This window comes from Notolepis coatsorum (genome assembly GCF_963971535.1).
Source record: "Notolepis coatsorum genome assembly, chromosome: 10".
Lineage (NCBI taxonomy): Eukaryota > Metazoa > Chordata > Actinopteri > Aulopiformes > Paralepididae > Notolepis > Notolepis coatsorum.
In genome coordinates, this window is record NC_140174.1 from 133,302,666 (window position 1) to 133,329,347 (window position 26,682).

General features: G+C 44.9%; 1 protein-coding gene across 2 annotated transcripts in view; it reads left to right on the forward strand.

The window, feature by feature from the left end:
• Positions 1-15,594: 15,594 nt before the first annotated feature.
• The window catches only part of LOC311235105 (zinc finger protein 281-like), a 37,723-nt gene continuing 26,635 nt past the window's right edge, over positions 15,595-26,682 (forward strand). Inside the window, exons 1-4 of one of the 2 annotated variants that reach the window (XM_084322457.1) lie at positions 15,595-15,701; positions 18,231-18,765; positions 22,427-22,537; positions 24,229-24,352. In XM_084322457.1, coding sequence (XP_084178583.1) covers positions 18,313-18,765; positions 22,427-22,537; positions 24,229-24,352 — 688 coding nt within the window. In that variant the 5' untranslated portion in view covers positions 15,595-15,701; positions 18,231-18,312. The remainder of the gene's footprint in view (positions 15,702-18,230; positions 18,766-22,426; positions 22,538-24,228; positions 24,353-26,682) is intronic. The other variant, XM_084322456.1, reaches the window with a different exon arrangement.

The following is a 26,682-nucleotide window of genomic DNA, read 5'->3' on the forward strand; positions in this document are numbered from 1 at the left end:
AACAACTAATAAATTTCCATGACTGCAAAAAATATCAACCACAAAATTGAAACACAATTATCTAAATGTACAAGGTATACACGTACATTGATCATTTAGCTGACACTGTATGACAGGACATCAAAAAGGGCACAACTCTATCAGCTGAGTAACAATGTTCATCAAAGTGTTGAGTGCCACAGTGTAGGTTAGTTTTATTAGTGTTGAGTGCTACAGTGTAGATTAGTTTATTAGGACAAATGCATGACAGTAAGGTTAGTTAGGGTTAGATGATAAGAAATGATTGTTTTTCATGCAAAATTAACTGGCTACCTAGAATTTATGTTTTTTCCCCATGCTATGCTATGATGAGCCACACTGAGATGTGAAGAACAACCGAGAAGTCATGGCGAGGTAAGTATCTTGAAGAAGCACACCATCGTACGCGGCCTGAGGTAAGATCAACTTCAATTTAAGACCATCAGAATATGAAGACAAGGAGCTATTTTATCTGATTCAAGACTTTGGCCATTCATTTACAAATTTTATTTAAAGCCTAATGCTGTAAGATCTAGTTAGACACAAGATCTGATAAAATTGTAGTGAATGTGACCTTCTTGACGTAAGGAATCACTGCTAATGCAATTGGCTTGCATTTCCTATTGTCAATTAAGTGATTTTATTTAAAATAAATTGAATTAATCCCAAAATGATTTTCCACTTTAGCAGAAAGGCGTTGAATCATTTATGTGAGGAGTTTTCTAAGGCAGTGTTTATCACCCTCAGATCACGAATTGGTGAGAGGACAGGACGAGTGAGACGACGCGCGACCTGAACCACGAAGCTGCGGACACAACCAATGACGATTCGGACAATAAGAAGAGATCTAAAGACGATAAAGGGCGAGAATGTCTCCTTCACTATCGCAGCAAGCGGGCAGCCAGAGAGACGGTATAGGATTACTAATGCTTTCACCAGCCAAGAAATAGGCCTGTCGCAGTACACCTACCCCATCGCCAAGCTGATGGATAAATATGTGCACCTGCGTCAACTACCTATCCCGCTCATAGACGGTGCCACCCCGGCCCTGCTGATAGGCTCCGACCATGCAGACCTCATAGTCCCGATAGACCGGGTCCACACAGGGCCCAGAGGCTGTCCTGCAGCAGTCGAGACCCGCCTAGGATGGACATTACAAGGCTCCCTCGCTAAGTCTCTTAACCGAACAGCAGCCACTAGCTGCCTCCACTCCAGAGTGACAGAAGAAGACACCACCCTCCTACAGCATGTCGAGAGGCTATGGACACTAGAGACAATGCCCTTTAAGAACGAAAAGAAAGACATTCGTTCCAAGGAAGACATTTACACCATAGCACTCCTCGAGCAAGGGACAAAGAGAGTCAAAGTCAACGGAGTGATGAGATACGCAACTCCACTCTTGAGGCGAGAGGGTATGCCCACCTTCCACGCCCCAAAAGAAGCGACGGAGCGGTATCTATTGAACACAGAGCGGCACCTAGCCAGAGACCCCGCTCAAGAGACTGTGTACCGCGCTGAGATTAACAAGCTAATCACAGCAGGACACATAAAGAAAATTGACAACCAGAGGCGACGACAACAACCGTGGGAGAACCATCCAACCCAGCCCACAGACATCCCCAAGAAAGTGGAGCAGAGGACCACGAAGGAGACTGACCAAGGAGACACTGACGAAGAGGAGATCAACCTTTGACGGCCTCCACCCCGGCACTGCAGACCAAACCCATCACCTGCAGATGGGAACCAAAGCCCCGACCATCAAGGTGGATTCCCATGACAAGATTGTCATCCGTGTGAGAGAGAGCGTCCTACTGACTAGCCACTACACCGGCGGGCCCTCGCCCTCCATCAAGTGGTACCGCAATGACGAGGAGAGGACAGCGAAACCAGCACAACACATTCAAAAACGCCCTGACCACCATGTCTCTGGGCCTGATGGGAGCCAAGCGTGAGCACAGTGGCGGATGTGTGGTGGTGATGGAGAGCAGCGCAGACAAGTGACCCTTGACAGGGAATGGACGGCGACCAGTGAATATTCCCGACTGCATCGTCAAGAAGAGACACATAGCAAATGAGACTGTCTTACTGCCACACGACAGGCTCACAGAAACATCAACTGAATGTACGATACGTTCAACACACAGCAGGTCACACAGAAGGACACATCCCCGACCGAGAACAGATGATCAACACTTCACAGCAACTGTCAGATTCACAAACAAGAACTGAAATTTTATAATGACAATGAGAAATGATCACAGAGTCACATTGCAAAATGGTATTGTTAAACAGGGCAGAACCAGTTGGATTGTTCCAAGACACCAAGTTTGTTTTGACCACAGAACAATGCATAACGATTATCATAATCACCTTTTATATTAACCACTAGGTTAACGGTTTTCAATTTTATTTTGACACATTAGCCACTAAGGTAATGTCTATTGTATGTATTTATTTAATTTTTATGTGTTACTGTTTGGCCCTGCCACACGACCGACAGAGAACACCTTGTCAACAACGACGCAACATCATTCAGATTAATACCTTCACAAGCAGGAAACTTTTCACACAATTGTATGTATCTGCAAAACGATGAACTAGGGATGTGATGAAAAGAAATCAATGAGAAAGCATTAACAATGGTTAGTAATAATGAGCTAAAATGTATTGCTGAAGGAAGAAGTGACCACATGATCACATTACATCACATTAGAATTACTTAGGTTACAAAATTGTATTGTCAGACAAGAAAGAATCAGTTGTTTTATTCTCTCATAGAAGAGGACATGTAACGTTGTTTTGCACCTGTATGGTGAACCATTGATAGTATATGCACTAGAATTACATACAGAAGCGATGCATAAGACGTTTTATCTCCTCATTTATAGAGAAGAAATGGAGAAAATTGCCTGATTCTAAGTAAAGACCAACAAAGCTGAGGCAATCACAGATGAAAGTGACACTCAAACTCAGATTAAATACAACTGGATCCTAAGTAATTTCATCAAGAATCATCACAAAATGTGCAAAAATATATATATATATTTGTGAACAGTTTCCCATAAGCAATCATGTTAGTTTTATTAACCACCAGGTTAACGGTTGTTAAAATGTTTTTGTACACATTAGCCTTATGTGTAAATCCGATTCCTAATAATTATGAACACAATTTTGTTTTTTCACCCTGGGCACTCTGACCACACAGACAGTGCATGTATTTAATTGGTTTATTACGATGCCTGTATGCACAAACGATCACATTAGCTCCCCAGAGTCACGACATGAACGACTGAAGGTATGCCAAGATATTTGCACAGCGATAGCTTCTAATGATTATGTTAATTGTTGTTTGATATCAGAGATGAGGACCACTCATTGATATAGGTATTTTGAGCGATTAATAAAAGAAAAGGGTGATATCTATTCCCACATCTCTGATATCAAAATAACACAGACCGCAGTCCAGTCGATCATGTCATGAATCATGTATGTAAATAATTCTATTAATCATGTATGTAAATAATTCTATTTTAAACTATTATCCCCACTTTTACCTGTTCCAAACAATCCTGGTATATTATACATTAATCTCACCCACATTATAAGAAAGAAAAGTGAGTATTGTGGTATAATGTGTCCTCATGTAAATATATCCACCTCCCCTGTGTTCCCTTTACCTGTGCCCCCCCCCCCCTCTCTGTGGAATAATCACCCCCCTCCCCTGTGTCCCCAAACCTGTACCCCCTCCCCCCCATCTGACCTATCAAATGGGACCACACCCCCTCCTGTTAACTATATAGATCTCCTCTTGAGATCTATCCAGGGCTTCTTACCTGGATAATTTCAGCTGATCACCTGGGGCGAGAGCCTCAACCATTCTCTCTATGTATTCTATCTGTTTGGTTAATAAACCTTGTTATTATCCAAGCCTCGGTTGACTGAGACATTCTTCATCAGGATATCCACAAATATCCCACACTATCCTGCTGTTCGGCTGCCTCCAATACCTCTGCCTGTGCTATAGCGACGGCTGCCTCTCTTTGGATGGCCAAAGCTTCAGCGTCCAGTCTCGCCTTGGCCAGCTCATATATTAATTTAGCCTCTTCCACTGCAAATGATGCACGTACACGTGCTGCCTCTGCCCTTGCACGGGCCCTTGTGGTGTAGGCTGAATATGTAGGTGTGCCGTCGCTGCTTGCGCCGACCCGAGAGGCCCTGCCGCTCTCCCTGGCAGGGTCCGTCATGCTGTTTTACATGCTGAGGTTGATCTGTTGAAGGGTGGCATTGCACCAGCTGGTCGCTTGTCTTTTTACTGTGCTGTCCTCCCGATGATGTTTTTAATCAAAGGTAGACGGCCAGCCAAACTCTTCAATAAACAACACAAATCAAACGTAGCTTCCTTGCTTCTTGTTTAATGCAGTTCTTGTTGCTAGGATAGGAGTAAAACTGAAACAGAATGAAGTGCATAGTGTTACTAAAGATGCAATCCTTATACAACGTAAATGCACCTTCTGGTTGTACTGGTATGCGCTTGGTTGACGCGCTCAGATAGCAGCACTCGGGGGTTCGGATTTTGTATGAGACATTTATTTTCCTTTCATATTTTCCATATAGATCTTCGGATTCCAATAATCTCCACAATGAACCATAGGAACTGTTTATCTTACCGTTTGACGGCGAAATCATATTGTAGAATCAAAACAATCAAAACATAGGCTGCTCTGCAGCCGTCAAAAAACTGTGTCGCCACATACCAAACATTCTTAGAACACTGGCTGTGTGACGGCCAGCCCATTTTAAACACCTGATGCCTGTTTCCCCAAATTAGCCACATGCATCTCAATTGGCATCTCCCTAATTAGCTTATCAAAAATATAATAATTACAACAATACATGATCACAAAACCCATTATGTATATAAGTCATGACTTCATTCATACCGATAACAATAATAATAATAATAATAATTTCACAACAATACATTTGGCACTAACAGTGATTATATGGATTATGGCATTTTAAGTGCTTCTATAGGCCATGTATGAAATATATGAAATATAGACTATAGACCTATACAATTATTTACAAAGTAAACAAAATCATACATTTGGCTCCAACATTTCGGCCCACTTGCGACGACTCTGCAGTGTCGGGAGGTACTCATGTCTCCAGCGGGTCCAGAATGTGCTGGCAAGGGCTTGCACCTGTCTCCATTGGCTTCGGTGGAGGTCCTTGTCTGAGAAATCTCCAGGTTTCCTGTCGAAGGTTCGACACAGTGAAGTAGGGCGAATGAGTGCCTGCTTGCGGTTGTTTGGGAGTCGTCTTCGTGGCATCTTGAAGGGTAGTGGGGGAACCCAGCTGTTCCTCTCATCCCTGTACGTCTCTGATAATATAATAATAACCATAATATTTAAAGTGACGGTATCTTCTATGGATAAGGCAAGCCTGTTGTCGTTAGCAGTCGTTTGGCACACACTGCGACCCAGGTTATCCTCTGTAACTCTCTCTGAGTTGGAATTGTGTGCACTGATCAGGCCGTTCTGTTGCTCCCCGCCGTGCCGCGTTCTCTCTTTCAGGTCTGTGAAGTTGGAAGGGTGTCCTGAAGCAGGGGAGGGGGAATGTCCTGAGACAGCAGGGGCGTGTCCGGGGACGGCAGGGGAGTGTCCGGAGACGGCAGGGGAGTGTCCGGAGACGGCAGGGGTGTGTCCGGAGACAGCAGGGGAGTGTCCGGAGACAGCAGGGGCGTGTCCGGAGACAGCAGGGGCGTGTCCGGAGACAGCAGGGGAGTGTCCGGGGACAGCGGGGGCGTGTCCGGAGACAGCAGGGGAGTGTCCGGAGACAGCAGGGGCGTGTCCGGAGACAGCAGGGGCGTGTCCGGAGACAGCAGGGGAGTGTCCGGGGACAGCGGGGGCGTGTCCGGAGACAGCAGGGGAGTGTCCGGAGACAGCAGGGGCGCGTCCGGAGACAGCAGGGGCGTGTCCGGAGATCGCAGGGGCGTGTCCTGAGATAGTGGGGGCGTGTCCTGAGACGGCAGGGGGGTGTCCTGAGACGGCAGGGGCGTGTCCTGAGACAGCAGGGGCGTGTCCTGAGATAGCGGGGACGTGTCCTGAGACAGCAGGGGCGTGTCCTGAGACGGCAGGGAAGTGTCCTGAGACGGCAGGGGCGTGTCCTGAGACGATGCGTGTAATGTGTGCGTGTGTAAAGGGAGGGGGTAGCGTGTCTTCTTGAGGGCGGGGGGGGGGAGTGTGTCTTCTTGGGGGGGCGTGTCTTCTTGGGAGGGGGGGGGCAGGGTACGGGCCATCTTAGGGTGAGAAGAAGGGAGTGGATGCAGGCTGTGGTTCCTCTTGGGCCTCTACCAGCAGAACCAGCTTTGAGATTGGCCGGCGAAGTCTTTGTCCTAACCAGCACTTGCCGCACGAATCCTCTTGCATCCGGTAGGACTTGAGTGACTTGGCCCATTAACCAAGAGTTTCTTGGGGAGGTGTCATCGATGATGAGGACCACGTCTCCTTCTGTCAAGTTTCTTCTTTTTTCTTCTTTTACTGAAAACTTTGTAGTCTTCATCAAACTTCTTGTTCCTTTGAAACGTTCTCTTTAAGTTTGAAGCTCTTTGTTCCGCAACACCACGATTGTTGGGGAGCTCAAGTCGCTCTTCTCTCAGTGGGAGCCCAATAGCATAATGTCCGTCCACCAGTGTGACCGAGTTGGAGACTAACTCCAAAAACGTATAGTCTTCTTTGGACATTTCCTTCCTTTCCTTCCTTTCCTCGTGCCCGTGTTCTGAGAGGTCGAGCTTGACTTGCTGCTGCAGCAGTTCCTCCACTCTTGTGACGGATATTCCGTTTGCACTTATGACAGGTTTTCTGGTGCGGGATGGAACCATCGTCCTTAGCGGTCCATTTACCGTCCAACCCAGGATAGTCTTAACGGCGTATGGGCCATTCCCTCGGCTGTTAATGACTCTCAATGGCTCTAGAGCCTTTGGCACGTTGCATCCAATTAGCAGACCAATTTCTGCATCAATCTGAGGGATCCTGATGTCTTCCCTCAGGTACGGCCATGAATTCACGTCCTTTTGGGTGGGGATGTTATTTTTACGCACTGGAATCTCCTTCTGAGTGTACACGTGTGGAAGCTGCACGTACTCATCACTCTCCAGACCACATATTTCCAGGTCACATGCGACACAGGTTTTAGTGGATTCCTCTTTGTTTAGTGTTTTCAACAGTATTTCTGCCTTTCGGCCGGTTACTTGGAGCTGCTGTAGAAGTGCTTCAGTGCAAAAGGTTGCGGTGCTTCCAGTGTCTAGGAACGCACAAGTCGTTACGATGTTATTACCCTTCTGTGCTTTCACTTTTACAGGCACAATTGCTAGGATGCCTTCGGGCTCCCCGGCCCCAGTATCCTTCCATCCATCCTTACCCCTGTCCACCAAGTCCACACTGGAAGCAGCACTTGCTACAGCCTTTTCAATTTGCTGTGGCCTTTTAGCGATGTGCAAGATTGTGGGGTGTTTTAGTTTGCACTCCTTACAGGTAAGCCTCTGAGTACAACCCTTACTCATGTGCCCTAGATCCAAACATCCAAAGCACAGCCCTTTAGTCTTCAGAAACTCCAGCCTGTCCTTGTGGGCTTTCTTGAGGATCTTAAGGCAGGTGGCAATAGTGTGCTCTCCCTGACAAAACATGCAGCGGTTGGGCAGCCGATTAACCCTTTTGTCTTTCGGTCCCATTGCTGCTGGTGGTGTTGTTATTTCAGTAGCTGCCTGTAGCGTTGTTACACTTGTGGCAAAACCACTCATACTCTGTTTGGCCCTTAGGCTGGTTGTGCTGGATGCAGTAGGCGCAGGAGTATAAATGGTTTTGGCCGCTGTGGTGGCATAGGAATCTTTGAGGTTACCAAACACAGGGTGGGAAAGAATCCTTGACTGTTTATCTATGAACAGCACCAGGTCTTTAAACTTGGCTCTTCTCTTCTCTCTTTCTTGTATGTCACAAGCTATAGCTCGCCATTTCTCTTTGAATGTATATGGGAGCTTGGAGAGAACGGCTTTCATATTAGTTGGGTGGTCCATTTCTTGCATGTAGTCCACTGTATCCATTGTGTTCAGACAGCTGCTGAGAAATACTGAGAAGGCCTTTAAAGCTTCTGGGTCTTCAGCTTTGATAAACGACCAACTGAGAGCCTTGTTGATGTAGGCCGTGGCGATCTGATAATCATCTCCGAAATGGTGCTTCAACAATCTTTTTGCCTCTGTGTATCCTGTGTCGGGTTGCATGTACTGGCAACTACGCACCAGCTCTCTTGGTTGGTTAACAGTGTATTGCTCCAAAAAATAAAGCCTGTCCTTACTGTCCTCTGTCTTCTTCTCAATACCATGTTCAAATGCTCTGATAAAGAACTGGTCATTTAAAGGATCTCCATTAAATGTTGGGATACTGAGTGGCGGTAATGAAGACATCTTCTGTTGTTTAACGAGTGTTTCAGTTATCACGTTTTGTTTTTCCATTATGTTTACCAGGTTGCTCCTTTCATCTCCTCCAGAGCCGGAAGATGAGCTGCTGGATGGGGGTGGCAACTGCCTTGGCTGGGCCTTTGTGGCTTGTGCACTGGAGTTTGTGTTTTCTTGTATATTCTGTACAAGACTTTGGAAGTTGGAAGTAGCTCCAACTACATTGAGGATGCTTGTATTATCATTGGGGTTACCCACTCTGATAGCTGCTCTCTGTATAGTTGGGGGAGGCAGCTGAATGAACTCAGGTTCCAGGTTTGTGCTTGAAAATAGATCCTGACCATGCACATCCACAAGCCCATCATCTTCTATGTCAAGTAGTCCATGTTCCAGATAGTCATTCATCCCATCTTCTAAATGGGGCATGGTGGGATGTGGGAGCATGGCAGTGGCAAGTTGTACATCAGAATGCTCATATTACCTTATGACACTCAGTTTTGCAGCATTTGCTGCTATTTCCGTTTCCAGTTCAAACTGCTTCCGATTTGCCTTCAGCTTGGCTTCAAGCTTGGCTTCCTCCACTTCCATAACTTGTTGCCGTGCCGACCTGTCAGCTTCAAGCTTGGCTTCCTCCACTTCCATAGCTTGTTGCCGTGCCAACCTGTCAGCTCTTGCCATAAGCTCCGCCTCCTTACATTCCAGCGTAACCTTTAGTGAGCCAAGAGATGCTCCGGAGATGCTTGACCTTGACCTCCGTGAAACTCTGTCACGTGGTCTTACAACATTTGATTCACTCTGAACGGAAGCAGCAGAAATCTAATTTTTAACTGTAGCCTTGTACTCCAGAAGAGACTCCACTTTGGGGTCATACCAGTCAACTTGATCACTTTGCATCTCCTCTGTGGTCAGTAATTCACACAGTAAGTCATTGCATGTACCCAGGTCACTGCACAATCGTGGAAGTTCATTTTCCAGTTTGGATCTCACCAATTCAACATTGCACACATTTTGCATTAATTGTGTTATTTCATTTTTCATTTTGGTTATTAAACCCAGTCTTGCACTTCTGGAAGCCTTTAAACATTTGAGCTTTTCTTTTTTCTTTTCCAGCTCTCTCTCTTCATGCTCAGCTCCACCCTCTTCCTTCGAGTGTTCAGAACCCCCTTCTTTCAATTGATCAGGCATTTTCTCCATTCACAAAACACCAACACAACGTTTCAGTTTTATTTTACTTCAGCCGCGTTGCGCGTTTTAAATGCACTTCATTCATGCAGTCCTTCTGGGTGCATTGAAACCTCCCTTTATGCTTTTACACACACCGCGGTGACGCGTTGCCGTTCAGCGGAGGGCGGAGCGCATTCATTCATAAACAACACGGCAACGCGGAAGTATTGGATCCGTAGTAAATGTCAGATACCGCTCGCTTTCCATTCGCAGCGCGAAACATGTACAACGTCCATTAACTCCATTTCATCAACAAGCAGCGGGGTTTTTTGACTATAAAGATGCAATCCTTATACAACGTAAATGCACCTTCTGGTTCTACTGGTATGCGCTTGGTTGACGCGCTCAGATAGCAGCACTCGGGAGATCGGATTTTGTATGAGACATTTATTTTCCTTTCATATTTTCCATATAGATCTTCAGATTCCAATAATCCCCACAATGAACCATAGGAAATGTTTATCTTACCGTTTGATGGCGAAATCATATTGTAGAATCAAAACAATCAAAACATAGGCTGCTCTGCAGCCGTCAAAAAACCGTGTCGCCACATACCAAACATTCTTAGAACACTGGCTGTGTGACGGCCAGCCCATTTTAAACACCTGATGCCTGTTTCCCCAAATTAGCCACATGCATCTCAATTGGCATCTCCCTAATTAGCTTATCAAAAATATAATAATTACAACAATACATGATCACAAAAGCCATTATGTATATAAGTCATGACTTCATTCATACCGATAACAATAATAATAATAATAATTTCACAACCATACATTTGGCACTAACAGTGATTATATGGATTATGGCATTTTAAGTGCTTCTATAGGCCATGTATGAAATATATGAAATATAGACTATAGACCTATACAATTATTTACAAAGTAAACAAAATCATACATTTGGCTCCAACATACCGGCCCCTAATTGTCGTGGAACCTTACATGGCAATTACCAAAAACATGCTTAACGGAGCCAACACAATACTTCTTTGTTTTACAAAGTCCGCGTCACATTGCACACTGTCCAATCTTCTGCTCCTTGAGCGTAGCGCGAATGTGAAAAACGTAGCGCACAGTTCATCTACGAAATAGTTGTGTGTATAGACGATGCGTGTAATGTGTGCGTGTGTAAAGGGAGGGGGTAGCGTGTCTTCTTGAGGGCGGGGGGGGAGTGTGTCTTCTTGGGGGGGGGGGGTGTCTTCTTGGGAGGGGGGGGCAGGGTATGGGCCATCTTAGGGTGAGGAGAAGGGAGTGGATGCAGGCTGTGGTTCCTCTTGGGCCTCCACCAGCAGAACCAGCTTTGAGATTGGCCGGCGAAGTCTTTGTCCTAACCAGCACTTGCCGCACGAATCCTCTTGCATCCGGTAGGACTTGAGTGACTTGGCCCATTAACCAAGAGTTTCTTGGGGAGGTGTCATCGATGATGAGGACCACGTCTCCTTCTGTCAAGTTTCTTCTTTTTTCTTCTTTTACTGAAAACTTTGTAGTCTTCATCAAACTTCTTGTTCCTTTGAAACGTTCTCTTTAAGTTTGAAGCTCTTTGTTCCGCAACACCACGATTGTTGGGGAGCTCAAGTCGCTCTTCTCTCAGTGGGAGCCCAATAGCTTAATGTCCGTCCACCAGTGTGACCGAGTTGGAGACTAACTCCAAAAACGTATAGTCTTATTTGGACATTTCCTTCCTTTCCTCGTGCCCGTGTTCCGTACTAGTGCACGTAAAAAGTATAGATATACAGTAAGTGTACTAAATGATTATATGTAGACATGTTGTACTAAACATTCCAAGTATTATGCACATCTACTGTATCTGCCATTAGCATGTATCATAGGTAATAGAATACGAACATAACAGCGACCCATCTACGACAATATACTTCAAAACTGAAAGATAACCTTGCAAACAATAAAGGATTACTTACAGACAATGCTTACGATGGGGCAAATCAAAGGATTACTATAGATAAGAACAGCATGTTGTTCATAATGAGAACTCTCTTCCTGGTGAAGCTGCAGGTCCCACTTCCTGTTTATCTGTGAGCTACCACTTCCTGTTTTACCATGAAGTCCCACTTCCTGTATATACCAAGTTCGACCAACAGGTGGTGCTAAAGCAAATCAAACCCATATACACTGCCTGGGAGGCAGAACAAATATAGTCAATATATTACTTATGGCCAGGGCCGTCTCAAGGGGCGTGCGAGCAGTGCGGTCGCACAGGGCCTCGCGGGAAGGGGGGCCTCGCAAATTATTTTTTTATTTTTTTATAAAAATAAATAGAATGTTAACAATCACTTTCCATCACAAACCTAAAATCTAGTTTTGCTTACATGCTTATATATTTCACATTAGACACGTTTGTAGAATAGTGTTCCGGGCTCTGCGGCTCTGCAGATATACTATTGGTTTCATTCAATTACATTTGTGCAAAGCATCGTGGGAGGACTAACACTAGGGGGAGCTGGTTGGCGTCGGTCTGGTAGTCGGTAGAGAGATGTGAAGAAGACCGGTATTATTCACGAGGGGAGGGGGTACAGGTACAGGGTCTATTTGGCGCTATCCACGGGAGCGAGTGGATGTCTTGGCCAAGAGGCAGAGCATCCTACTTTTGAAAACCAAATGTGCAGCATCGGAGCAGAAGAAATAACGCTGCATGCCGTAAGCTTATCAATACCAAGTATAGTGATTAGGTTATGCCAAGACGAAGAGGACTGAAGATGAAAGTTGTTGCGTGTTAGAACGTTCAGTCAAGCTATAGCTATGTCGGCTAGTAGCTTAGCTAAAGGCAGGGACAGCTAACTAGCGTTAGCTAACCTAGCTACGTTATCGAGTGCTAACGTGTGGCAGATAAACTAGGAACAGACTCCCAAGTTCATCCCAACGGGGGGGACAATATCATGATGGGACTGGTGAACTTTCTCCACGGTCGTCTCCTTCCTCTTGGACCTGACTCTGTGTTAGGGTGAGTTTTTAATGCAATCTACTCTGTTCCCGCCGTGGATCTCTCTCTCTCTTGCACGCTCTCTCTCTCACGCTCTCTCCCTTGCTCTCTCTCTCTCGCTCTCTCTCTCTCTCTCTCTCTCTTGCTCTCTCTCGCACTCTCTCTCTCTCTTGCTCTCTCTCTCTTGATCTCTCTTGATCGCTCTCTCTCTCTCGCTCTCTCGCGCTCTCTCTCTCTTGCGCGCTCTCTCTCGGTCTCTCTCTGTCTCTCTCTCTCTCACTCGGTGTGTTGCATCGTGCAGTTTGTGATGTGTGTACTAAGCTTATAGAGTTCGATTCAAATAAGGCAAAACTGCAAATCTGCATGTCGTGCTTGAAAAATGTACCTGGCTTTATCAGGTTCCAGGGGTGTTTTATGCATTTTCCCTGTTACTGCCAGGTGTACGACTGTACAGGTGCATTGCCACTAAGCCTCGGGCAGCGCTATTATTTAAGAATACGTTGACTGTATCATATGCCCAGCCTCGGGCAGCGCTATTATTTAAGAATACGTTGACTGTATCATATGCCCAGCCTCGGGCAGCGCTATTATTTAAGAATACGTTGACTGTATCATATGCCCAGCCTCGGGCAGCGCTACTATTTAAGAATATGTTGACTGTATGCCCAGCCTCGGGCAGCGCTATTATTTAAGAATATGTTTTTTTTATTTTTATTATTATCTTTTCCCCCCTCCTTTTTTCTGATTTTTCTCCCATCCCACTGTTAGTAGTTATGCTAATTCCCAACCCCCTTCCTGGTTGTTGCTCCGGGAGGCCGGAGACTGTCACATGTTTTCCTCCGACACATGTGCAGCCAGCCGGCAGCCAGCCTAGCAGCGTAGATTCTCACGGGAGAGTGTAACGTGTGGAAGGTCACACTACCTTTCTCCAGATCCTACCCTCGCTGTACAGGTGTCCCGACCGAACTGTAGGGGTCGCTGTCCACAACGCCCAGGACCCACCCACGGCTTCCCTCCCCCTAACTCAGCCAAACAAGTTAGTATAGCGATCAGCCCAAGCCAAGGCAATGCTGACTCTCCGGGAGTCGAGACCGCAGCCATTGACTACAGCTCAGCGTTCAACACCATAGTCCCCACCAGACTGGTGAACAAGCTGATCGAGCTGGGTCTGAGCTCCGCCCTGAGCGCCTGGGTACTGGACTTTCTGAGTGAAAGACCCCAGGCGGTCAGGGTGGGGGGTCAGACCTCCAACACCATCACCCTGAGCATCGGGTCCCCCCAGGGCTGTGTTCTAAGCCCCCTGCTGTACTCACTCTACACACACGACTGTGTGGCCAAGTTCAGCTCCAACTCCATAGTGAAGTTCGCAGACGACACGTGGTGGTGGGGCTGATCTTGGACAACGACGAGAAGGCCTACCGGGAGGAGGTTGAGGTACTGGAACGCTGGTGCCAGGACAACAGCCTGCTCCTGAACGTTGGTAAAACCAAGGAGCTGATCGTGGATTATAGGAGAGGACAGCAGGAGACACACACACCACTGATGATTAACGGGGCTACCGTGGACAGGGTGAGCAGCTTTAAGTACCTGGGGGTCCACATCTCAGAGGATCTGACATGGTCAACACACATAGACACAGTAGTAAAGAAGGCGAAACAGCGCCTCTACCACCTGAGACAGTTAAGGAAGTTCAGAGTATCGGGGAAGATACTCCAGTCCTTCTACTCTGAGCTGTAGAGAGCATCTTGACCGGAAACATCACTGCCTGGTATGGAAACAGCACGGCACAAGACAAGAAGGCCCTACAGAGAGTGGTGCGCTCAGCCGAGCGTACCACGGGTATTGCACTACCTCCCCTGCAGGTTCTATACAACAAGAGGTGCAAATCCAGAGCCTGCAGGATAATGAAAGACCCTCACCACCCCAATAACAGCCTGTTCCAGCTGCTGAGGTCAGGCAGACGCCTGCGAACCCCAGCTACTAGGACAGAGCGGCTTAGGCTCAGCTTCTTCCCCCAGGCCATCAGAGTCCTGAACAATGAACATTGAGTACCACTGTAACACTCTAGCATGAGCGGGCACACACTCAGGCCGCACGCACCCTCACTTATTGCCAAAAGGAAAGGCCACTTTAAATTAGTATTAGCAACAGTAACAGTGTATTGCACTACTATTACTACTACTGTTAACTGTCAACTGTTACCCGTCATTGCACAAATTTATTGTTACCTGCTACCTGTTATTGCACAATTTTATTGCACACATTTTTTGTATTGGATTCTATTATATGTTATATGTTGTACCAATTGCACATCGTTGCGGGCAAGACCACCCGCATTTCATTGTATATCCGTATGCCGTGACAAATAAAACTCTTGACTTGACTTGACTGCAGTCCTCCTTCCTCTTGTCTCCTCTCACCTCAGACTGCAGTCCTCCTTCCTCTTGTCTCCTCTCACCTCAGACTGCAGTCCTTCCTCTTGTCTCCTCTCACCTCAGACTGCAGTCCTCCCTCTTGTCTCCTCTCACCTCAGACTGCAGTCCTCCTTCCTCTTGTCTCCTCTCACCTCAGACTGCAGTCCTCCCTCCCTCTTGTCTCCTCTCACCTCAGACTGCAGTCCTCCCTCTTGTCTCCTCTCACCTCAGACTGCAGTCCTCCCTCCCTCTTGTCTCCTCTCACCTCAGACTGCAGTCCTCCCTCTTGTCTCCTCTCACCTCAGACTGCAGTCCTCCTCCCTCTTGTCTCCTCTCACCTCAGACTGCAGTCCTCCCTCTTGTCTCCTCTCACCTCAGACTGCAGTCCTCCCTCCCTCTTGTCTCCTCTCACCTCAGACTGCAGTCCTCCCTCCCTCTTGTCTCCTCTCACCTCAGACTGCAGTCCTCCCTCCCTCTTGTCTCCTCTCACGACCCGTCCGACACACCAGACCCACAATCCCCCGCGCCAGGGACAAGATGGAAGAAAGCAGCGGCCGCAGGAGAACAATGTTTTGGCAATAAAACCCCCGAAGCGGCGAACAAGGGAAGAAAATAGGCACGTTTTTAAAACGACCGGCGGTCATGTGTGGGTAAGTAGGAGAATCAAAGTCACCTTTATTCACGGATAATAGTCGGGATTTGTCGAAAGATCGCGCAGTGGGACTCGCCGAGAGAGAGAGAGAGATGCGCCGAGCGGCAGCGCTCAGCATTGTTTGTGTGTGTTGCGTGTTGAGCCATAATGCGGGGTTTTCAGTTGTGGAGCAGCTAGCTGGGTTAGCTTAGCTTATAGCTCGTGGTTAGCTTCTGATTAACACAGACGGGTCGTCGGGATCTTTAGCTTTATTTAGCCCTAAAGTGATCGTGTGGTGCTGGACGTTGAGGAATGCATTGCTAGCTAAACGTAGAGCCAGGTCTGATTCTACACAGCTATAAGTGAATAGAGCTAGCTGTAGTTATAGTGAACAGAGCTAGCTGTAGTTATGGTGAACAGAGCTAGCTGTAGCTGTAGCCCTGATGCTAGCAGCAGACAGATTTGATTTCAACAGCCTCATCAAAAGCCTGGGGAGCTGAGAATAGTCATTCGTTGAATTGGCTTTCATTACAAAACCAGGCTACTAATAAAGCCACGTTTGTTATCCAGCGTTGAGTTGCACTCATTTCACTGTTCGGCCTTTTGATCGTTCGACATTTGATCAATTGATTTTCGATGTTTGTACTGTAGTCCTGGGGCTTCTTTATATAGCGTCAATAAACACGTCCCGTTACTGTTAGCTCGCATGGTTCGGTGTTAGCTGAGCTAACAGACACATACAATAGTCTGTGACGTTATGGCTAATATCAGGCGAGTTATATACCGTTTATGATAGCATGTATTGTTTGGGGGGGGGGCAACCAATCATACATATTGTTATGGTTTTATATTGATACGTGATTGTGGCTTGCGGGGTGGCTTAGCCCGGTTGATTGTTTTGATGAAAGCCGTGCAGATGGATTGATTGTGTCCCATTGTGGTTAGCTAGCCTTATGCTATCTTAGCTAGTTAGCCAACTAACGTTATTCATCATAAAAGCTCATCCGCTTAATGTGCGGAATTCAATGTCGCCTTTACTGGAGTCTCTAGACTAAACAATAAAGCAGAACTTCAGGCAATCGTCTCTCCATCCCTGCCTGGACATTATGAGACGTGCGTGGCAAACATCCACAGAGATCCTTGAAATACAATAACGGTCAAAATATGGTTTGTTTTAGACTCAACCGGTGAATTTGTCAATAGGGAGACCATTGGGTCATCCGCCGAATATAGTTATAAAGTCAATTGTGTTAATGCTCACATTTCCAAAAGACGCCAGCAAGCCCTAATGTAACACAATACCCATTTCAATTTTACAGCCAGTACAAAGGCATAACATATCTTTGTTTGGCTACAATCCAAGTCCAATCCATGTGATACAAGAAAATGTCACACATAGGAGTAGCACGTGATTAGGATGGAATATTTCAAAGGTATGGATTTGATTTCGATTTTCTTTATATATATATATACTACAGAACAAAAGGCACAAGACACTTTTCTTTACCTTCCCTATGTGCTCCTCAATACATCACCTGTGTTTTAGATGCTGTAGCCCGGACACACTTTTTTATTATTAGACTACTAGGTCACGTCGCGCAAATAAACTGTGGGTTATTTTTTTTATTGGCCCCCTATGAAGATCACATGTTTTCATTAGAGAGATCACTCCTGATGTTTGAAATTGTCTGTGTACACCACAATGCTCATTGATATTTGGCTAGACTTATCACCAAGCTTGTCTACGCTCCTACCTGTCCAGAATATTTGACTGGGGTTTGATGTTGAACTCTGTTCGGCTGGTCCATTATTGAAGGCATGCTGGCAGTTGGGAGCGGTTAATCTTTGGCGTTGCTCACTTAAGTGGTTTCTTTAATCTGGGTTGACCCGGTGAGACGGAGACTTAGAGCTGGCAGTAATGGCCTTGAATGTTTCCTGTGTCTCTCTGTTGTCTCACTCTTGAACCTCAAGTCAGGCCGTCTCGGATCTATTGCTCGGCCTAAACTCCCTGACCGCTTTGCCTTTGGATGCATACGCTGTAATAGTATGTATAATATCGTAACCAGAACAGGGATTTCTACTTATGGCAGCTATTAAATATATGGAGTACTCTATAAATTGACCTAAATGTTAGCTAAATATATTTGGAGTGAAAAAGGAACAAGGTTACCAGTAATTGCCAGCCTTTCACACGCAGCTCCAGTGAGGTAAAGCCCAATCAATCCTATCAAGTCATTAATAGCTGACTGAGAGTAAATAGCTGTATCTGAGACCAGATTGGCTCATCAGTCATAGTGAGGTGTATATGGGCATGTGGCTTGAGTGCTGATTCTAGATCAGTGGTCCTGTTTCTAGAAGTCTGATAAATGGGGGGGGGGGGGGGGTTCTGGATTGACACTGTTTAGTTTTTTCCTATCTCCCCTTAGCTGTCCTCAGGATGTTGCTGTGTAGCCTAGGTCTAACGCAAAACAAGCCTGTTGTTACCATTCTTTCTTTGTTTTTTTGCATTCTTCCCTAGTAAAAATGGTGTCTCTCCATTCTCTTCCAGGATATCCTCCTGCACCCCTTTCTAGTGTTCTGGCCCTCCCTCCCTCCCCCCTGCACCAAGCGAGACCACCAGCACCATCATCATGAGTATTATCCAAGACAAACTAGGCAACGAGTTTCTGCGCAACGGCGGCATGGACCCCAACTTTGCGCCCGGCATGCTGATGTTCAGCCACCTCCCGCCCGTCACCAGCTTCACGCGGCTGGCCTCCCAGTCCGTCATGGGCGAGCTGCCGCAGGAGATGATCCTGAAGAAGGAGCGCGACTCGCCCCCCGAGCACCAGGGCGGTGGTGGCTTCCTCCACAGCATGGGCATCAAGCAGGAGCGGCTGAGCGAGCTGGACTACCGCATGCCCCTCTACGGCGGCGGTGGTGGTGGAGGAGGAGTAGGGCTGGGGGTGAACTGCATCGGTGTGGGGAAGAGCGGCGGCGACATGCTGGAGATGTCCTTTGGCAACCATCACCACCACCAGAACCACCAGAACATGCTGCTGCATGACCTCAGCCTCAGCACCGTACGGCCCATGGGAGAGCCGGTGAGAGAGGGGGGGTCTTATTACAGTCGATACAGAGCTGGGTTTGTCTAGTTGGAGCCTATGCCTTGACATTTGACTATTCGTTTTTGAGAAGGTGTGTAATGGCTGTTTTAGTTGGCGAATATGACGGTCCTCAACTAAACAAGAGTAGTCGACTATTCATAGGGTTTTATTGACTAGAATATTCCTGTCCTCAACTAAACAAGAGTAGTCGACTATTCATAGGGTTTTATTGACTAGAATATTCCTGTCCTCAACTAAAGAAGCGTAGTAAACTACTCATAGGGTTTTATTGACTAGAATATTCCTGTCCCTCAACTAAAGAAGAGTAGTCAACTACTCATAGGGTTTTATTGACTAGAATATTCCTGTCCTCAACTAAACGGAGTAGTCTACTGTACATTAACTTTTTTTGCACATAACACTGGTGCTACAGAGGTTGATAGTTTTGTAGCACAGGCCAAAATCTTGTAGCACAAGTATAAAACGTGTTATATTTGTAACAGTCACAAATGTGCCTATTGTATTTGTGTTATTTAGTTGCAGTGCCATGTTTGGCTGTCATTTTCATGCTAAGTTCACGTCACACAGCCAGACACGTTACGTGTAAGGAATTATGGGATTTGGTGTTGGATGTATGGACTCTACTAGGGGTGGGAATCACCAGTTTCATCACGATACGATATTTGCCGATATCTGCCACGATATGATACGATGCAGGTGCCTGCAATCGATATGAGACAATATCATAACTTCATAAGCCCAATCGGTAACATTTAGATCAACTAAAACTAATTAATTTACCTCTTCCAGACTTTTAAAGGAAAAACAATTGTTTTTAATACAAAATAAAATAGACATCCTATTCACTGTAAAGTGCCACGTTTTGATATATTGAGCTTTAAACTTTTATTTGGAACTCGCAACAACCTAAAACCCCTTCCTCTCCCAAACCGTTCCTGCAATTGTTTTATGTTGCATGATGATTATGTATGTATTATGTATTGTATTTTTTATGTTTAAATATCAACATTATCTGTCCACCCTCAGTACATTTACTATCAATATAATATACTCGTCTGACTTCATCAGATCTTTTCAAACGCACACACACACAGAAGGGAGAATGCCTGCCCCCCCCTCCTTCTGCTGTTCTCTCTATGGCTCTGATCAAGGTTAGCTTGTTGTTAGCTTACGCTAACGTAACGTTAATTTCGGCCTTTAACACGACGTGGTCATAAAGGAATGGCAAGGATTGCAAAGCATGTTAGATGCATTTGACCCGTTGCGGAATAAAACAGCAGGGACTTGTTTTGGGTCGCAAAATAGGCACACTAGCCTTGCTATGTTGCAATGTCCGCGTTCCAGACGCTACTGCTGTGTTGTGAGCCGAGCGGATACGACACCACGAGATTTTCAAAATAAGAGTATCGATATGAACCGAACGTTGCTAGCTGCCGGAGCCATAGATATTATGGCTGGAGCTACGCTTCTGCGGAGATGAGACTTGCCACAGGATTTTCAAAATAAGAGTATTGATATGAACCGAATGCCTATCACACGGTTGCTACTGAAGTAAATCCATTCATCGCACAGACCGATGTTGCTGTAGCACGTGCAACACATACAGGCATTAAAGCGTTCAGTCTTGAGACGGATTTCCGTCAATTTGATTATATTTATACAATATTTTGATTTATATTTAAAAAAAAAACTTTTTTTAAAACTTTTTTTTATTTTTTTTTAATATAAAGTTTGCCAATAGGGATGTATCAGTAGTATTGGCAGTGGTAGTAGTCGTAATAGTAATCCAGTCTATTTTTTTATTTTCTAAAAAATAAACTAGTTCAACACAGGTAACCACTTTTGCTTAATTTCTTTGATGGCTCAAATGTATGCTCTAGTGTCTAGTCGATTTTGTGTTTTGAGCACAAAGTTCATCATAGATCTAGCCTCTTAATTTTGCTCTCAAAGTGCACCACATTTAACTTTAAAACTTAAAAAAAAAAAAAAATGTTCCGGGGGGGGGGGGGGGGGGGGGGGGGGGGGTCATGCCCCCGGACCCCCCCTAGAGCATACCCACTAAATCCTGTGGGAAACACTGAGGATAAAAATTTTTTACGGCTGTTGGTAGGGCGTTCCACATTGTTGTGGCATAATTGCGAAACGTGTTTAGTCCCTTGTTTGTATGATAACAAGCCTTTTAGTTCATGGCTCAAAGTAATGGGAAAAGGGTGCTAGCTCGCCATCAATCAGAAGCTAGCCACAAGACTTGCATTCACGCTCTCCAGCACACAGCCTCCCTGCCTGGCACAACAACCACAACAGTAGGGCCTATAGTCACAGTCAGGACAGTAGGCTCTACAAGTAGGCTCCCTTAAAACGCTAACGCTAGTGGAGGTTAAAATAAGAATATGACTTGGCCTGAAAAAAAAGCTCAGGAGATATTTTTCTTTTCTTTAATCCCTGAACATATATCTCGCACTGTTCAGCCCTGGTCTACTGGTCATAGGTTTTTATTGACTAGAATATTCCTGTCCTCGACTAGTAGTCGACTACTCAGGGTTTCATTGACTAGAATATGACTGTCCTCAACTAAACAGAGTAATCGACTAATCACTAGGGGTGGGACGATACATCGATCCAGATCGATATATCGATCTATTATCAATAATCAAATAGGATCGATGCCACGTAAAAAGATCGATTCATATTGCGATACTCTTATTTTGAAAATCCGGCGACGGCGACGTCATCGCCCCGCGCCCAGTGTTGTGAAACTCAAACTCCGTTTAACATCAACAGCATTAGCGTCTAGAGCGTCACTAGAGCAAGGCTAGTGTGCCTATTCTGTGACCCAAAACATGTCCCTGCTGTTTTATTCCACAACGGGGCCAATGCATCTAACCTGCTTTGCAATCCTCGTCACTCCATTATGCCCACGTCGCGTTAAAGATCGAAGATAACGTTACTTTAGCGTGAGCTAACAAGCTAACCCAGAGCCATAGGCAGAGAGAAGTGGGGACTGGGAGGGTGCATTCTCGGGGATAGCCCCACTAACAGGATCTGGCCGGTACTGCACCTTGGGACTCCCAATATGCTTTTCCAGCCAAAATACAGCTCTGTGACAGTGAATAGGATATTAATATCAAGAAAAAAAAAATGAACCAAAAACAGTGAACAGGAGGTCTATTTGTATTAAAAACAATAGATTGTTTTTCATTTAAATGTCTGGAAGAGCTCAAAAATAAAAATGTCATGATATTTCCATTGCCTTTTTTTTGTTGATTTAAATGTTACTGATTGTATTAAATGGGCACATAATATCGTCTCATATCGATCGCAGGCACCTGAATCGAATCGTATCGTGGCAGACTGTGTGATATCGGATAATATCGTATCGTTGTCCAAAGAATCGATATCGTATCGTATCGTGATTAAACTGGTGATTCCCACCCCTACTAATCACAGGGGTTTCATTGACTCATTTAAATAATTTCCCTCTGTAAATGAACAGCACAAAAAACCAACTGCAAGAAACAAAGTCCAAGACCCTATATTAACCAATTAACTGACTAATTGACAAGGACCAGGCAGAGAACAGGCTCATATGGTCAGTTTGTCCTTCCCACTGTGACCATCAGTTCCGCTGTGTCCTCAGATGTCGGGACGACCGGGTAAAGAGCCAAAAGAGTCCTCGGGGAGAAGAGGGCGGAAGAGCAACGGAGAGGGGGGGGGCAAGGCCCGGCGGAAACGAGGCGACTCTGCAAAGGTAGAACTATCTGTCTTTCTTAAACCAATCTCAACCAAGCATATAATGTTCCCTCCTGTCTATCTCAACCCAATCTCAACTAGACATATGATATAATACCTCCTATCTATCCTAACCCAGTCTCATATGATATGATGCCTTCTATCTATCCTAACCCAGTCTCATATGATATGATGCCTCCTATCTAGCCTAACCCAGTCTCATATGATATGATGCCTCCTATCTATCCTAACCCAGTCTCATATGATATGATGCCTCCTATCTATCCTAACCCAGTCTCATATGATATGATACCTCCTATCTATCCTAACCCAGTCTCATATGATATGATGCCTCCTATCTATCCTAACCCAGTCTCAAATGATATGATGCCTCCTATCTATCCTAACCCAGTCTCGTATCATATGATGCCTCCTATCTATCCTAACCCAGTCTCGTATGATATGACACCCCCTGGGCCTAAAAGAAAAAATGGTTTGTTTCCGGTTGCCGACCGACCCTGCCGATTTAGGTGCGACCCAATTTATTTTATGAAATTTATTAAAAAATATATATATATATATATTTTTTTTTTTATATATAAAGTTTCATAAAAATCTTAGTCAAACCTTTAGTATTATGGTTATTAAACATTCTGGCAGAGTACATGCATCCATGTTGTTGTGAACATTTTTATTAAATAAAGAAATTCCCTATCCATAGTCGCTGTGGGAAAGAATAAAATAAAAAATGTAATAAAATAAATTCCCTACCTACCCATGGCCTTAACTGACAACCAACAGGAAACAAACAATATTTTCTTTTATGCCCTATCTATCCTAACCCAGTCTCGTATGATATGATGCCTCCTATCTATCCTAACCCAGTCTCGTATGATATGATGCCTCCTATCTATCCTAACCCAGTCTTGTATGATATGATACCTCCTATCTATCCTAACCCAGTCTCGTATGATATGATGCCTCCTATCTATCCTAACCCAGTCTCGTTTGATATGATACCTCCTATCTATCCTAACCCAGTCTTGTATGATATGATGCCTCCTATCTATCCTAACACAGTCTCGTATGATATGATGCCTCCTATCTATCCTAACACAGTCTCGTATGATATGATGCCTCCTATCTATCCTAACCCAGTCTTGTTTTGATATGATACCTCCCGTCTATCATAACCCAGTCTCATACGATACCTCCTATCTATCTTAACCCAGTCCCGAATAGACATGATATGAAACCCCCTGTCTATTTGAACACAGTCTCAACTAGGCCTGTGATACTGTTATTGTATATCGGGCAAATCCCAGGCTCAAACCGGGCATCTGTATCAAAATAATTTCACCACGACTAAAATACCAATACCCAGCATGTCATTTGACATTTTCAATAAAATTTGATACTTACATTTTTTTACAAGAGGTATCCAGATGTGAGGACACTGATCCAGTCAGCAATATCTGTATGCAATTAAACAAGCCATGGTATTGATTCACAGCATTTAGGTCGTAAATTAATTCAATCAATAAACACACTTTAATTCGCACACCTGATAAGCTTAGTGTCAAAACAAAAACGGTGCGTGCGTCCGTATTAATATCAAATGTACAGATTGATACAGTTGGGTTTCCGCATTCATATCCGTGCATCATCACAATATATATATATATATATATATATAATGTTTTTCTACAGGGTATGATGCTGGATGCGGACGGGTCTTATCTGTCTCCCAACTCCAAACCACACATCTGTGAGCACTGCAACGCCGCCTTCCGCAGCTCCTACCACCTGCGCCGCCACGTGCTCATCCACACAGGTGAGTGGCTCTCGTTGTAGGGAGAGTGTAGGGGCCATGGGGTTTGTTTTCCTCTACTACTAGACTGAGTGTAGGGGCCATGAGGTCTGTTTCCCGTGCCGTCTTGGAATGAGCCCTAATGTGACGTGGTTGTTCCGAGACGTCGGTCTGAAGCGTAGGAAATGCGGGAGGCTTGTCGTTTTTGCATTATGGATGGTTAAGACGTTTGTCAGCATGTCATGAATGATGTGGATTAACACTAGTATGGTTCGAGACCCTTTTTGCAGCACTTGTCTGATGGCTCTGCATCAATTACATTACTGTCATACCACTTGTTGTAACAAATAAAAAATCTGAACCATCCCTTTTTAATATCTTTCCCATGTGTGTGTGACTGGGCCCTTCTGTACATCCAGACAATAGCTAAAGCCAGGGTTGAGTGAGTCGGCGATGAGTCACATGTCTCAGTAGGTCTTAGTCATTCTTTTTGCCGGGAATTATACAATTGGCTCTTTGAACATGAACCTATAAATACTTAACCTCATTTCCATGATTTGTCTTTTATCCTGGTTTCATTTCTGACTAATCTTTTCAGTCCCAAGGTGAATTGCTTCCCTTAGTAATGGACACAACAAGCGACTACTTGGTTTTTGTGTTATTTTATTTTATTTACTTTCATTTGTCCTCTTTTGTAAAATGCACATTAACACTTTAAATGCCGAAAACGTGTTTAGGCGTCTTTCCTAGCCATGCTAAAGTTGCCGAGGACGCCCTAACTCGTCTTTAATATCAATATTTCAAAAATCTGTGATCGGAATCATATTTCCCCTCTGCAGCCTTCACACACAGTTCTGAGCTCCTCTCAATCCTCTAGCGGTTCAAGAGCGCCATCTGGTGGCCGATCGGCAGACGCGCCAAACAGGAAGTCATGTGGATGAAGTAGTGATCACCCATATTACTTCCGGGCACTCTCTATAGGTCCCGGGACTCGAGCTCGACACAATACATAGCGATCCGTTGCCAATAACTCGATAAACAACATGATTTGGACGTATACTATTATACAACCTGGAAATGGACCGGGTATTTCGACATCCCATAATGGAAAACTGTCTACCCCACGCTGATCGCCCAACGGCCCGTGGAGACTGGGGTGAGTTTTAGCGTGTAGTATTACCGTGTTCGACACTAACTGCTATGATGAACATTTGACCCACATTAGATGAATGGTATAACGTTGCCCACGGAATTATAAACGATCCCCCGCCCATCCGGTCATCATCAGATGATACGTAGAAACTTCTAGAAGCACGTCCATTTGAAATTTTTCATCTGGCACCGATCGCTACCAAACTGTATTTGATCATCAATATAATGCATTTGGGGCTATAAATCACGTTCTGGAGAAAGCTGCAGAAAGAGATGAAAACATACTTATACTTTAGATCATATTTTAGTATGAATATGTGAATGAAAAAGTTTAACGTTCATACACCATGAACAATACATATAGGACCTTGAATGGGCCCTAATAATGGCAATCTAGCAATAGAATTTAAAAAGTTATAGCCCTGCAAAGAAGGGGAACTTCTCCATAGACAAATAGAGCTGGCAAGGGATGGTATATCATGAATTTAGCCTTATGCAATCAAAGTGTTAACACTTTGATCGCCATGGGTTAAATTCATAATTTACCATCCCTAGCCAGCTCTATTTGTCTATGGAGAAGTTCCCCTTCTTTGCAGGGCTATAACTTTTTAAATTCTATTGCTAAATTGCCATTATTATGGCCCATTCAATGTCCTATATCCATTGTTCAGGGTGTAGCAACGATATACTTTTTCATTCACATATTCATACTATAAGTATGTTTTTATCGTTTTCTGCAGCTTTCTCCAGAACTTGATTTATAGCTCCAAATGCATTATATTGATCATGAAATACAGTTTGATAGCAATCGGCGCGAGATAAAAAATGTCAACTGGACTAGGTTCTAGAAGTTACTACGTATCATCTGATATTGACCGGATGGGCGAGGGGGCGTTTATAATTCCGTGGGCAACGTTATACCATTCGTCTAGTGTGGGTCATATGGTCATCGGAGCAGTTTATATGGAATACGTTAGAAAATAACGCTGGATCTTACCGTATCGGCCACCAGATGGCGCTCTTGAACCGCTAGACAGTTGAGTGGAGCTCACCAGTACATCTCGTGTCTCCGGAGGAGAAATATGATTTCGATCACAGATTTTTGAATTATTGATATCAAAGACGAGTTACGGCGTCTTCGGCAGAATGAGCATGGCTAGGAATGACGTCTAAACACGTCATCTGCGATTTAAAGTGTTAAT